The following is a 13,751-nucleotide window of genomic DNA, read 5'->3' on the forward strand; positions in this document are numbered from 1 at the left end:
ATCGTCTGTAGAATGAGACAATCATGTTTGTCACGCAATGAGACCGAGCGCGCAGGACACGCAACAAAACTAACGACCAGATTATATTTTTTCCGCGGCAGTTTGTCTGCGTCTACCGACTGGAAGCTTAAAATCCCCTAGCTGACATGGTACTAAATCTGTTACCAACTTTTTATCTTTTAGGATGGGATTTCTTAGTACCATTTTTTTACAAGCAGATGCTTTGTACATCGTGCACGTGCAGTGGACAGAATGGTACCACTGGTGTCAAATGGGCACACCATGTCCAGCTTAATTGCCCGGCCTTGCCTGACTTTATCGACGAGACAAAAACAACAAAAGAGAACCGCATTTAAAGGCTGTGACAATTACTTCTTTACGATAAGAAAGTTCGCGCGTTATGTAAGGTACGCTCAAATAAATCAATCATTTATTAAAATCATCTCTTACATTATTCAAATGTACACTACCCGCGTTTGGCAAAAGCTATTCAAGGCGGTAGTGTAACACGGGCCGGTGGTGTAAGTGGTGTTAAGAAAGAAAGAAAATAGAAAAAGAAACCCTTTTCTGAGTTTTTCGGTTGCTACTCAAAACTTTCTCCTCTTGGCCACTGTCTATTATTCGGCTTTATCCTGCAATGTATCTATCGGCTGAAGGTTAGCCTAACAGTGGTATAAATGCCACCAATGCTTTTAGCACTCAGCTTTTAAGGCCAATGAAGAACATACTTAAAGCAAAAAGCAGATAAGAGCCCGGAAAACGAATCTTATTTCTGGCAGATGCAGACTAGACAAAGTGACTGAATATTTTTCATGTAAGGCTGTTTGCGATGAACTAATTTGTCAGTGACATGCTAAAAAACAAACAAATGTCACAGGCTTTAGAAGGACAACACTTTCAATGCCCTTTGTAACATGAGCTAGGCTCGAGCTACACAGTTCCATATGGCCGACGAATCCGGATTAATAGCAATTTACGGTCACGGCATATTTCTACCCAAAGCAACGACTCTTATTAGGATAACTGTGCTCCTGAGAATAAAATAACTAAAGGTTTCTAGAATAATATTAAGGTCATTCCCCTGTTTTGCAGTGCGCAACTCTACTGCGCACAATGCCAAAAAAAAAAAAAAAAAAATTACGCTCATTTCTAGCTAACTACTGAGTATCACTCAATCTGACTTGCATCTAACAACAAAATTCTTGATTTGCATTTTGCGCGGAAATTAAGGTGTTTTCATAGGACTCGCCCCAGTCCCTTCGCGGAGAAATCAGTTTTGAAGCTCGATTTACCACTGCTTTGTGAAATATCTGCAAAACCAACCCGGTGAACCTATTTTCTCTTTTCAGATTTCTAACCACAATATCGTTTGCCAACTACTGTGAAAATTTAAGGAAAATCCTAGTGTTTGAAATATCAAATTTTGCGCCTAATATCTAGCCAATGGACATTTTGTCCTACCTTCAGCGGAAACGAATTATATTATTTTGTTGAATACCTCAGTAGTACTGGTTAGGAATAGTTTTCAAACAAATTTCACATTGAAAATGATTTATGAACAGGGAAAAAATTCTATGAAATGAGCCGTTAACTCTTCTCTTCAGAAAATAATTCCTGTTTTTGGCAAATGCTCTATTATAGTCCTTTTTGTCCAAACATGCAGAAATTACCATATTTCAATGCTTCGTTGCTGAAGAACAAGCATGGTGACCCCCTCATTTTATTTAATTTTTGCAGTTTACGTATAGTGAACCACACATGGGCAAAGTTTGGAAAAAAATCTGAGTGTAGGTTCTATTTTAGGGGAATGACCTTAAGCGCCACAGGGTTCGAACCACGGCTGCACCCATACTCAGGGTCAGAAATTTTCAGAGAAGGTTAGACCCTCAAATGGTCCGGATGGCCACGTTGAAATCTTTATGGCGGCCCCGTCTCCAATTTGGAGATGTAAAATAAGCCCTGGATATGACCACTCTCAGTACCAGCGATTAGTCTGAAGGGTTTCAGCTGAGGGAATATAATGAGACCACAAAATTGTAACTGTCAGAGTTCAGTTTATTTGAGAGAACTTAAGGTGATTCCATTGAATTGCATTGCGCATCCTTGCTGCGCATAATTTTTCGCGTCATTTAGCGCGCGCACGAGCGCGCGCACGCACAACATTACGGGATTTCCTTGAGGTTAAGCTCGGCAGGAAAATAAATGGTCTTTTTCTTCTAAACGAGCACGGTGACCCCCATTTTTTAATGCATCAATTTAAATGTCATACAGACCACTATATATCGCGATTTAAAGAAAAGTTTAATACTCTATATAAAAACTGTTCAATTGAGGCCTTACACTGCTGTTTAAAAACTAAAAACTAAAAACTCTACTCTACTTTGAGATATTTTTATTTGAATGCTTTAAAAAGCACGTATTTAGGTAGTGCTGCTTACGTGCACATGCAGCAAAATCTTTAATTTCTTTCATAATCTTAATTCCAGTTCAATGAAAATAGTTTGTTGTGTAAGATTAAAGTAAACTTTGTTGAACTGCTTGATATTTTAATGCAAGAAATTAATTTTTCTAGAAATGATAGTTCCCTTTTCTGATTACTAGTGTTCCTAATATAAACCTCGCGGGTCATCTATTTACTATAATAGCCATCCAGGTTGCACAACAACGAGCACGGTGACCCCCATTTTTTATTGCATTTTTGTCATGCTCATAACATAGTCATGAACTGGACCAAGTCTTAGACAATTTTAAATACTCCTTCTTTTTCAGCAGAATCACCTTAACGGAGTTCTTCACAGATTAGTAGCTACGGCTATAAATAGTATCCATAATAATAATAATAATAATAATAATAATAATAATAATAATAATAATAATAATAATAATAATAATAATAATAATAATAATAATATAAATGATGATGATGACGATAATAAAAAGCATAAGCATCGCGTTTATAGTTGGGTTTCCAGGAAAATAAGCATGTTGGTTTCATTCACGGAAAAAAGTTAAGTTCGTGATAAACATTTTAATTGAATTATCGCACACCAAAAACAGGCTGGTTATTAAAAATGCAAGCTTCTTGTTGCAAGTATATGTTAATTTTTTCCGACTTACGGCTTTTCGCTCAGTTTGAAAATAAGGCACAACTTTTAAATTTCATGTTGACCTTCCCGTATCATGAATTAGCAAAACTACGTTGCCTTACGAGAAAATTTGTACCTGTTGGCTCTGGTACGTCTTAAGTAGTCTTCGAAAGCGCCTTGTTAATACTGCGGTCAGACTTGCGCGATTTCCCTTTGGCGTAGCTCGATAAGGTATCGTTGGGAACCTCTCTACCACCCAATGCCCAAAGAGAAGGGATGAACTGGACAGATGGTCATGCCCGAAATGTCACAAGGTGCAGTAAAAATTGAAGCCCGTGCAAAAAATTAAGTTGATCTCCGACTCAACATCACTTACGCCGACAAACTGTGTGTGTGCTGACATGCTTTTTCCACAAGAAAGCAACGGGAGGATAAGGGTACTTTTTTCTTTTGCTCGACTTCGTTTATCTTGGGAGCACTGTCCCCCAGCTAACCTCTGAAAAGAGTAATTGATATCCATTTCATGTGTTACCCAGAAGGACAACGTGGCTGTGCAATCATCTGTTTGTTTAAAAATTTTGAATGACGCGATGGTCATTATGATTAGGATTGGTTCACCTTATCAAATTTGGTTTTCTTTGGTGTTGAGCGCTCCCGCTTTTTCCTTCCCATTATTTTATTACTACTTTCCTTCTTCTAAATTGTACATTTGTTTCTTTCCTTCATTTCTTCCATTGTTACTTGTTTGTTTGTTTGTTTGTTTTCTTTCTTTCTTTTTTTCGTTCCATCGCTCGGGCTGCTTGTCTGTCGATCGATGGGTCTTTCTTCCTTAACCTCTCTCGTTCTTTTTGGCGTTTCTGTCCATTTGTTTTAAGAATTTTATTTCACAGAATGTCTTTTTTAACAAACCAAAATTATTTCCTTATCCGCAAAACTTGTCACTAACCCCTGAAGGAATATTGGTAACCAAGCCTTCCTTGTAAGGAGTGTGATTTGCCATTGCGGTAATGACAACAATCGAGGACAAAAATACCCCTTCTAGGAGAGAACAGCGTTTAATCCAGATTCAATTTATTTATTCATTGCAATTTGTGACTACGATGAAGAAATAGAAACTCGACCGAATTTTCAACGCGGTCTGCCCCAGGGCATCCCGCGTAATTAGTGCCATTCATTTGCAGACAAACTAATTTTCACATGAAAAGCTTTACAGGAAGCCTCGCTATCAAAATGAGATTCAAAGCAACTCAGAAATGGTCTATTGAATCCACACCCTGTTTCAGAGCCAAATTGTTTGACTTATTCACCTTGTTAATTTTTTACTCAGATTCACTGGTCATGCTAACAAAGACTACAAAGTGGACAGCTACTTAAGTAACAGCGATGCACAAGTGATTAGTGGCTCAGAGGACGGCAGGATTTATTTCTGGGATCTGGTGGAAGCAAAGATTCTACACACCCTGGAGAAAGCTCATCAGTCTGTTGTATATTCAATATCTTATCACCCAACTGAAATCTGTCTTTTGTCTGCATCCTCTGATGGAAAAGTGTAAGTTTGGCACGACTCAAGTTGGGAACCTGAGTGATGCTGATCCAGTGTGACTGTGTGCAAGATAGATGCAAATTAAAAAAAAAAGACACTTTATCGTAAGGTTATATAACTGTAACTATGTGCAGCCTGGCCCTTGTAGGTATGGACTGATAATGTCTCTTTTTATGTCTTCTGTCATTCATGAATTTTTGCGGCTGCAGTGACGTCACGATTCGCGTTATGTGTTTGAGGCAGAGATATATCAGAACAGATAAATATTTATGTGAAAACATGCCACGCCTGTTTTCCGATCCGATTGCGTTGCAAGTTGATGATTCCTGAATAAAAAAAAACTGGACCTATCTGCTTAACGCACCCCAACTTTAAAGCGACTTTCCATCAAGAGTTTTCTACTTTCTCCAAAGTATTTTTCTAGAACTACACAACTCCTTGTAAAACAAGTAATCTCTAATCAACTCATACAATTTACGGGGTTCTTGGGTTTCTTCGTAATAGTAATTTTTTTTTTTACCTTTTCAATATACCTCCCCTCCTTGCTCGTTACGGAGATAATGGAGAAAGCTACCGCAGTGCAGAAGTGTGGAAAGGGGTGTGGTAGGATAGCAGTGTTCATTATCAGCAGGGGATAGAGAAACCGCTTGTTCCTCTTCGTCCTAGGTCTTCACGCTACCAGCTGTCCAAAGGAAACCAGAAAACACCCTTCCCACTATCTCAAATTTTTTCCCGAGTGAATACTCCGGTGACAACAGAGAGATGCAGAATTACGTTTTCGGCAAATGACAGAAATGACCTCGTGACCATGGGTGCTTACCATTTACGCAAAGAACCCGGATGGAAATTTTCGGCATAAATACGAAATGATTTAGCTTGTCTTAACAGAAGATGGGTAACATGCAAAATGTATGAACATCAGCTGTAAATCACCAAGGGAGTAATAAAAATGCATCACTTTGACCAGAAACCCATAATTTCAGAAGTACTCCAAATGGAATGATGCGTACCAATTGATTTTCCAACTGGAATTTCCGGGTTTTCCATGCAAATGGTAAGCACTCCATGATTATCCTTTATTTGCCGCTCACCGTGTTCATATTCTCAGTAAAATTAAGTAGTTTTGTGTAAACATCAAAGGCCAGAGTTATTTTGCACTATTCTCATCTGTGTACTCATATTTTCAAAAAATCAAAAGCGCGAATCTCACGTTTGCCGTTTTCCGTTTGCCGTGATCGCGATTCTAAATCTCTCCCTTATAATTATTATTATTATTATTATTATTATTATTATTATTATTATTATTATTATTATTATTATTATTACTATTATTATTATTTTATATCCGATGTATTACTGTGATGGGTCACCAGTCATTTTGCAACACTTTGCAACATACGGTGTATTCTGTGAGTACGTTCGATTGACCCTATTCCGGAATAGTAATACGTACAATGATGGCAAGAAATTCCTCGTAAAAGGTTTTTGGAGTGAATGTAACCTGCAATCAGGCGTTCTTTTTTTCTAGGGAGGGCGAAAGTGTGGCAGCGCGAGAGCGCTCCCGACTGCCCGCCGACTCTTGCTCTGACAAACTTTCGCGTTTCCCCGAAAAAAAGAACGCCAGATCGCAGGTTAGAGATATAATGAGTACAAAATGGCTCTTAAAGGAGCACTGTCACGGAGATTTCGCTGTATTTTAGTCAAAGCTACTCAAATATAAAACATAGAACTTTTTCTCTAACATGAAATTGTTCGTAGAGCACCGGGAGGAAAAAATATCAAATGATTTTTTCAATGAAGAACAAACTATAAACCTGTTGGCAGCAATTTCTCCAAAATACACAGGAAAAACTTGAAAAAACTGATTTCCATCCAGGCCATCCGCAGAAAAAAAATATTAAAAAATACCGTAGCTTATGTATACTCGTAGGGTAATTGTTAACATTACTGAACCATTATGTTAACATTTCCATCAATACAAATATGTTTTTTCGCTATTCTAAAGCACACTAAATATCGGTGCCATTTAAATAATCATGTGTTAGCGAACGTTTGCAGAAATGTCTTCCCAAATTTACTTAAAAGAGAAATCTAACAGCTCTAAGAGCTATTCCTCTTATTCTAATTCTTATTCCGGAATACGGTCAATAAGCCATTTTACAGTTGTGTGCTTAGCGACCTGGCCTTGCATTGGAAGCGAGGCTGGCGTTGACCTTGTTTTGATACAAACCTCACTGCTACTCATATGTAAATGCAAACTAGTTAGCATAAGAACAGCATGATCTACATATGAAAAGTACTTTATTCTCAACGTTCTCTCTCTCACGCTATGTTGAGATTGGGCACCGACAGTCTCGTCCTGTTGATGAATGTTCTGAAGAGGAAAGGGGAGGGTTTGGGTAGGGAAAATCAAACGCAGGACGAAACTTGATGGCTGGTGAAAGAGAGAACGTCAGGGCAAGGGATACCGTGTGCTGCATTTTATACTACAACACTTCGCTTGATCGACAGAATGGCATTGTTCACTTTGTCTCATCTCCTTTTATACGTGAGAGGTGAGACCGCTGAGAATAGTACTTTATTCTCAACGTTCTCTCTCTCACGCTATGTTGAGATTGGGCACCGACAGTCTCTATGTTACAGAGTGTCCTAAAGTCCCAAACCACTGGACCATAAGGAAATCCCGTTCTCAGAATCCCAAACTCAAGGTGCCCCATCCTAAAAATTCGTAAAGTGTTTTAAACGAGATGTAACAAGGTTAAGAATTAAACGTGCGGAAAAGCGGATATAAAGTTTTTTAGACGGTTAAGCTCCATGTAGTTCTCTGTTAGGGCGGCTGTCGCGGAAGAGTCCGCGGATAGCAAATGAGAGGGACTATCCAAACGAAGCACCTCCGCTAGTTTCATGTAGTAGAGAGCAGTTTCTTTGTTATTCCATCCTACATGAGACATTATGTCCGCCAACTGGGAGCCAGATAACGCTAACGTTATGGCTGAGCCCGAACGGAAGCTGTGTAGCGTTTCTCCCTCATCGATCTTAGCTTCTTTCAAATACAGCTTTAAACGAGCTTCTGCTGAAGAACTTGAAAATGGTTTGTTCACAATATGACCTTGGGGATTAGTTGGTCGAAACAAGTAACCATTTGTCACAGAAACGCGTAACTCGGAAGCCACGGCTACAAAAGTCTCAATAGCTTTAACTGGACACAACTCAGGGTTAGGGTGTCTCCGAATCCCGAAGACGTTAGAGACGCCATCCCTCAGGGTTTTTCCCCATACGTGGTTGAACAACAGCCCATTGTCCTGGGGGAAACGCAGGATCTCTTCTGTTTTCACCATGCCAAGATCTGAACCACGATCACCGCTAAAGAATAACGTTTTGAAAAACGCTTGGTCCCGCGTCAATACAAACAGACCAGAAGGACTAACCGAGCGCTCCGCAATTTTCCGATTTAAAAAACGGGCCAGAAGCAACAATTTGGACAAAAATAGGGGAACTGCTTGCTTTGGCGTGATGCGGGCTCGTAATTGTTCCTCAGTTGACGCCTTAAGATATTTTTGCACTTCGAGTGAAGCGGCGGGGTTACCCAGACCTAGCAGGGAGTTCCACTCTCCACAGCGCCCGGTTTCCTTAAAAATGGCTCGCAGTTTTCCAATGTAGGAGTCGATTGTCTTGAATGCCAGGCGTTTAGGACATTTACACTTAGCTGCGTTTTGAAGGTGGGAATCGGGACACCCATTACTATGTACTATGGTTTTGCCATGTCGGTCTTTCCAGACCAAGAACCGAGAGATGTCAGTGGGGCTTGCCGAAAGGATGGTTTTACTATTCGGAAGGGACGCCAAGAAAGTTTCAAACTCCGTACGAAGTGAGCACTTCTGTTTTGAGTATGACGATTGAAGGGAGGCATTATTTAGGAGTTCCAAACGGTTATCTATCGCTTGAAGGTCGACTGAGAGTTTAGGGCTCGGGACACTTGGGGAGACTGTTTTCCTCCTGTAGCCGCACATTTGGCAGAAAAAGAACAGCTTGTCGTTGGGGTGGCTGCACGAAGGACATGACACGGCTGGTACAAACGCTCGAACGGCTGGAGGTAAGTCCTAAAGGATATGAAAGTAAAACAAACAGTTCCTTCTTTATCCTTTAGATTTGTTTTGACATAAATGTATAAATGAAGCTATAAAACAACTGTCAACAGATGTATACTGGAAAACAATGATTTATTGACAACATTGATTTCACTGAAGTAATGGATGGAGCTAAATTAATGGGAGAATTGGCAAATTTAAAGATAGCTAAGTGTTCTTTGTTTGGCTCGTGCGCTAACCAAGAGCTACTACTTGCTTATCCGATGCGGAACACCCAGAGATCCCATGGGATAGGCCAATTGTTTGAAAACCCGTGTTTAGAGGGAGTGAGGAGCGCTCCAACGGTTCCGGCAACGGCCAGCAGGTATCGGGAAGAACATGTAGACGTTAACAAGGGCCACCAAAAATGCCTTGGGCATACGTCTGGTACTACGATAGTGTAGGATAATTGCAGGCTTCTCATATACTTGATAACATGAGGTATTAGGCAGATCGGGGGAAAGGCGTATGGGTTCTTGAATACAAACGGATCGTACAGATCGGGCGATTGCGCGAACACGTTCACTCCCAGGGATCCCGGCAGAGGGTTTTCAGAGAAGAAAGGTAACTTGGCACCTGACAAGTCGGATTGGGCGTTTGAAGGGCGTGCCATTAGATCGACAGAGTGCCCATTTTCGCCGCCATACCACTCTTGTACTACTATCCATAGGGATGGGCACAATTTGGCATCCTGTAGGCTAAGGCGTCGCGAGGGGAAGTCGGCTTGGTTCTGAGAACTAGGCACAAAAGTAAGGTGCAAATCGATGTTGAGTTTCGTCATTGTGTTGAATAATTTCTTCAAGGCGCTAGAAAGCGATTGAGAACGAGAGCCCTGTCGATTCCATGAACGGACTAGAGCCATGCTGTCGACGAAGGCGTCGACCCACGAGTTTTTGATGGTATCAGCGAATGATTCAAGGACATTATTGAGCGCTAAGGTCTCCTTAGTGGCGATATCGGCTTGTATTGTTGAGGCGTCCCAGTAATCATAAACGTTCGCCTCAATGGCACCCGGACTCAGTGCACCTCCCCAAGCGAAGCGAGATGAGTCGGAGAACAGCCTGACATGTGTGTGTTTCTCAGACCGCCAGGGAAGAAAACCGTCCCAGGTCTCAAGGAATAGCCAGTGCTCAATTTCATTCTTTAGAGCGGCAGACATCTTTACAGGTCGAGCAGAACGCGTGGCGCGAGACACAGCTAGGTTTATTTCATTAACATAAAGCCTTGCGCCCGGAACTGCCAAGCTCATGGACACGCATTTACCGCTGAGCCTTTGCAAGGTTAGTAGGTCCAGGTTATCGCGAGCCAACGTTTCTTTGATGAGACGAAGAAGCTTTTCTTTTTTATGGGGTAACAAGGTAAACGCCTGTAGTTCAGAATCGATACCGAAACCAAGGTATGGCACCTGTTTTTTCGGGGTAAGGTGAGACTTCGCCAGACCGATAAAGTAGCCGAGGGAAATTAAGATGTAGCACGTGAGAAAAATACCCGCGACGGCCAGAGCAAAATTCACTTCATCCCTTGAGGCGAGGGCTTGATAGGCGGCTGGTAAAATGCCACCTGGAAATGACAGTTGGCCATTATGGCGGTCGTCAATGTACAACGAAGAGGGAATGTTCCATGAACGAAGTCTGTGTGACGCAACTAGACCAGTCGTATGATATATATAGGCCGAGGATTTCCAGCCAAAAGGAATACATTCACTCACAAAATACCAACCTCCCCACTGGAAGCCAAAGTAAGTTCGACTGCTGGGGTGAAGTTTGATGTGGTCATATCCTGACTTGTCGTCGCACACTGTTTGGTAAAATCCTTTATTGACATACTTAGGCAAGTGTTGGACGCTATCCAAGGCAAACGGACGGTCTTCGATCCACAGATTAAGAAATCTATCGTCGTTGCAGAGACGCGGCTTGCTAGGCTCGACAGTGAGGGGCATAATAAGGTGGGGTGGGGTGCATTCTCCGACTTTGCCCCACAAAGAAATAGCACCGGAACGCAAACGGTCCAGGAGCGTATCAGAAATAAACGAGGCAAAAGGTTTGCACGACAGGTGGTTGGGGAAAACGCAAGGCGGTGGACTACCACACTCGTAATTCCTTCCCTTGTAACTACCCTTAAACGGTCTAAAGAACTTCGTTACGTCTACACCGTTAGTAATCCAATCACGGACTTCAGAGAAGCGCTCATCGTTCATATCATTTAATAAAGCATTCCATTGTGGTGCATGGCGATGGAGTTCCCCTGCTAGGAAGTGATCTGGATCGCGGAAAACAAGGCGAGACATATCCGCTAATGAATTTCCCTGTAACACGAGGGCGATATCCTCATCAGAGATGTGGGAATTGTTTGCCATCCCTTGGGCCTCATCAACAACAGAACCATCGATGCTTATCCACTGTAACTTATTCATACCAACTGTGCTAGGCTTGAAACCGGGATGCTTTTCCCAATCGTGAAAGCAAGGGTCTGACAGCTAAAAGGAAAATAAAAAAGAACGTGGAAATAAATTAGGGCCCAAGGAATGGCAAACTCAGCCCCGGTAATCCGAGAGGGAAAGTGAGCTTCCCTTTGAGAATGCCACCCGAGGGGGGAAGGGTGCGATCGAAAAGAGATAATTGGTTCCCACATCTATGAACAGCGTAGCGAGTCGTAAAATATGTAAGTAATAATATGTTAATAAAACCCTGGGGGGGTGGGTATAATGTATATGAATAAACAAACATTGTGATGCAATAGTGTTCATTTGACTTTAATAGCACTAAAACGCATACAAAATGAGGATCGGGCAGGTTCTGCTACTGAGATGTCGGTCGAGGCTGGTTGTGACCTGGACCGCCTGAAGAAAAATAGCGGGTCGTCGGAGACCGCTTAAAACATTGCGTAGACTTGTGTCCGGGCGTACCACATCTGTAGCAGGTCACTCGAGGGTGTGACGAGAACCTCTGACTGCCTCTGGCCTGAGGACGCGAGTAAGGCGAGGGACGTCTAAACGACTTGTCGACCTTGGAGATTGTGTCAAAGATTCTTGTAAATTCCTTGTCCGCGAGAAGAGCCAAAAAGTAAGCTTTAAACTGCTCTTTCGGCACGTGTATTTTCTCTCTTAGGGTGGCTGCTAGGATGTCAAAGCTGGCGGCCTTATCATCACCAGTTGTCTTCGCTACGGAGACGAGCTCCTCCGCGAGGCGCAAGGCCTCGTATTTGTCGAAGTCCTCCAGGCGGCGACTACCATAATGGGTAATGCGATTCTTTAAAGCCTGAATGGAGGTCCCTTGGGCATTTTCCAAAAATTTAATTCTTTCTTGCAAAGCCTGAATGAGAAAATGAAATAGACAGATGTATTGCGAAGTGTAATTTCATACCGCTCAGCGGCGATACAAAAACATTCGTAAATGAGTACAAGCATTGTGATAAGACCCGGTAAAGCGGCAGGGAATCTTTTGTTCCGACAAAGTCGGAGTGCAAATATAACAATTAACAGAACAATACGAAAATAAACAATTCAAGTAGAACAATGTGGCAAACAAGCACTCAGAAATGGCAAATTAAGACAATTAAAAAATGAAGAGTGAGAATAATCGACAAAGATCGCACAAAGATAATAACTAGTTCTCTGCTGAAGTATGTTTTGAGGTCAACAAAATTGAAAAGCTTTTGAAGCTAACCGAGAATTAGAATGCACACATAATCGGCAAAAATAGCGCATATAAATAAAATTCAGAAAGTGGTAAGTCGACTTCAAGTAGCCCGCAAAACTACAAAACTATACGTGTTGAAGCAGGGCAAAAAATTAATTAGAAAGTCAATCTAAAGCCGCCCGCAAAGCTAAAAGCTACTCGTTTTGAAGCAGGGCGCAACATGAATTGTAAACACATTATCAGCAGGGCGTAACAATAATTACGAAGTCAATTTCAAATTGCCCGCAAAGCTAAAAGCTACATGTTATCAGCAGGGCGTAACAATAATTACGAAGTCAATTTCAAATTGCCCGCAAAGCTAAAAAGCTACACGTTTGAAGCAGGGCGTAACAATAATTACGAAGTCAATTTCAAATTGCCCGCAAAGCTAAAAAGCTACACGTTTGAAGCAAGGCGTAACAATAATTACGAAGTCAATTTAAAATTGCCCGCAAAGCTAAAAAGCTACACGTTTGAAGCAGGGCGCAACAATAATTACGAAGTCAGTTTCAAACGGCCCGCAAAGCTAAAAAGTTACACGTTTGAAGCAGGGCGGAACATGAATTGTAAACAGAGTTAAAACTGCCCGCAAAGCAACCAAGTACACGTTATCAGCAGGGCACAACATAATTGCGAAGTGAATTTTAAATTCCCCGCCAAGCCAGGGCGCAACATGAATTGTAAACATGCCCGCAAAGCAACGAAGGTCGCACGTTCAGAAGCAGGGCGTAAAATAAACTGGGGGGTAAAGAGAAAATTGCCCGCAGAGCTACAAAGCTACACGTTTAAAGCAGGGCATGACTTGAGCTGAAAACAGACTTAAAGCTGCCACGGGAATACGAAGTGCAAGAACACGTGTACGATACTGGAGTAAAACAAAAATTGAACAAACCTCCAAAGTGACTTGTTCTCCAGCGGCGTTTTGAGGAGGTTCTTCTGCGTTTGGTGGAGGCGGAGGCGGTGGTGGTGGTTGAACAACCGCGGCCGCTTGAGCTGCTGGAAGGTTTTCCTGTGCCGGGACTTGTACAGCAGGGTCCGCCATTTTGAACTATGCTCTTTCGCTTGATCGACAGAATGACATTGTTCACTTTGTCTCATCTCCTTTTATACGTGAGAGGTGAGACCGCTGAGAATAGCAGCGAGGTTTGTATCAAAACAAGGTCACCCCCAGCCTCGCTTACAATCCAAGGCCATGTCGCTTAGCACACAACTGTAAAATGGGCTATTGAACGCGACCTGTAATTTCTCCCAATCATCGAAAGGAGAAACCGTATCGCGTGACAGATGACGTATGCGTGGAACCTGGGAATGGAATGTT

The 13,751-nt window shown here is 41.9% G+C and overlaps 1 protein-coding gene and 1 long non-coding RNA gene across 2 annotated transcripts in view; both read right to left on the bottom strand.

Moving 5' to 3' along the window:
* Positions 1-13,751, bottom strand: part of LOC146488072 (uncharacterized) — an 84,909-nt gene that overhangs the window by 42,430 nt on the left and 28,728 nt on the right. The gene's annotated exons all lie outside the window — the stretch shown is intronic.
* On the bottom strand, positions 11,555-13,500 carry LOC146488076 (uncharacterized). The gene is made up of 2 exons (XM_085119773.1): positions 13,326-13,500; positions 11,555-12,067 (listed from the first exon to the last, which is right to left on the bottom strand). The coding sequence occupies exons 1-2, from the start codon at positions 13,473-13,475 to the stop codon at positions 11,555-11,557; spliced, it is 663 nt and encodes a 220-aa protein (XP_084975899.1). The 5' UTR covers positions 13,476-13,500.

The sequence above is a fragment of the Pavona decussata genome, unplaced genomic scaffold (genome assembly GCF_977016875.1).
Source record: "Pavona decussata unplaced genomic scaffold, jaPavDecu1.1 SCAFFOLD_11, whole genome shotgun sequence".
Taxonomy (NCBI): Eukaryota; Metazoa; Cnidaria; class Anthozoa; order Scleractinia; family Agariciidae; genus Pavona; species Pavona decussata.

Coding starts and splice junctions, on each gene's coding strand:
- LOC146488076 (XM_085119773.1), bottom strand. CDS start 13,475: ATGGCGGACCCTGCTGTACAAGTCCCGGCACAGGAAAACCTTCCAGCA. Junction 12,068..13,325: donor GAGAACAAGTCACTTTGGAG/GTTTGTTCAATT, acceptor TTTCTCATTCAG/GCTTTGCAAGAAAGAATTAA.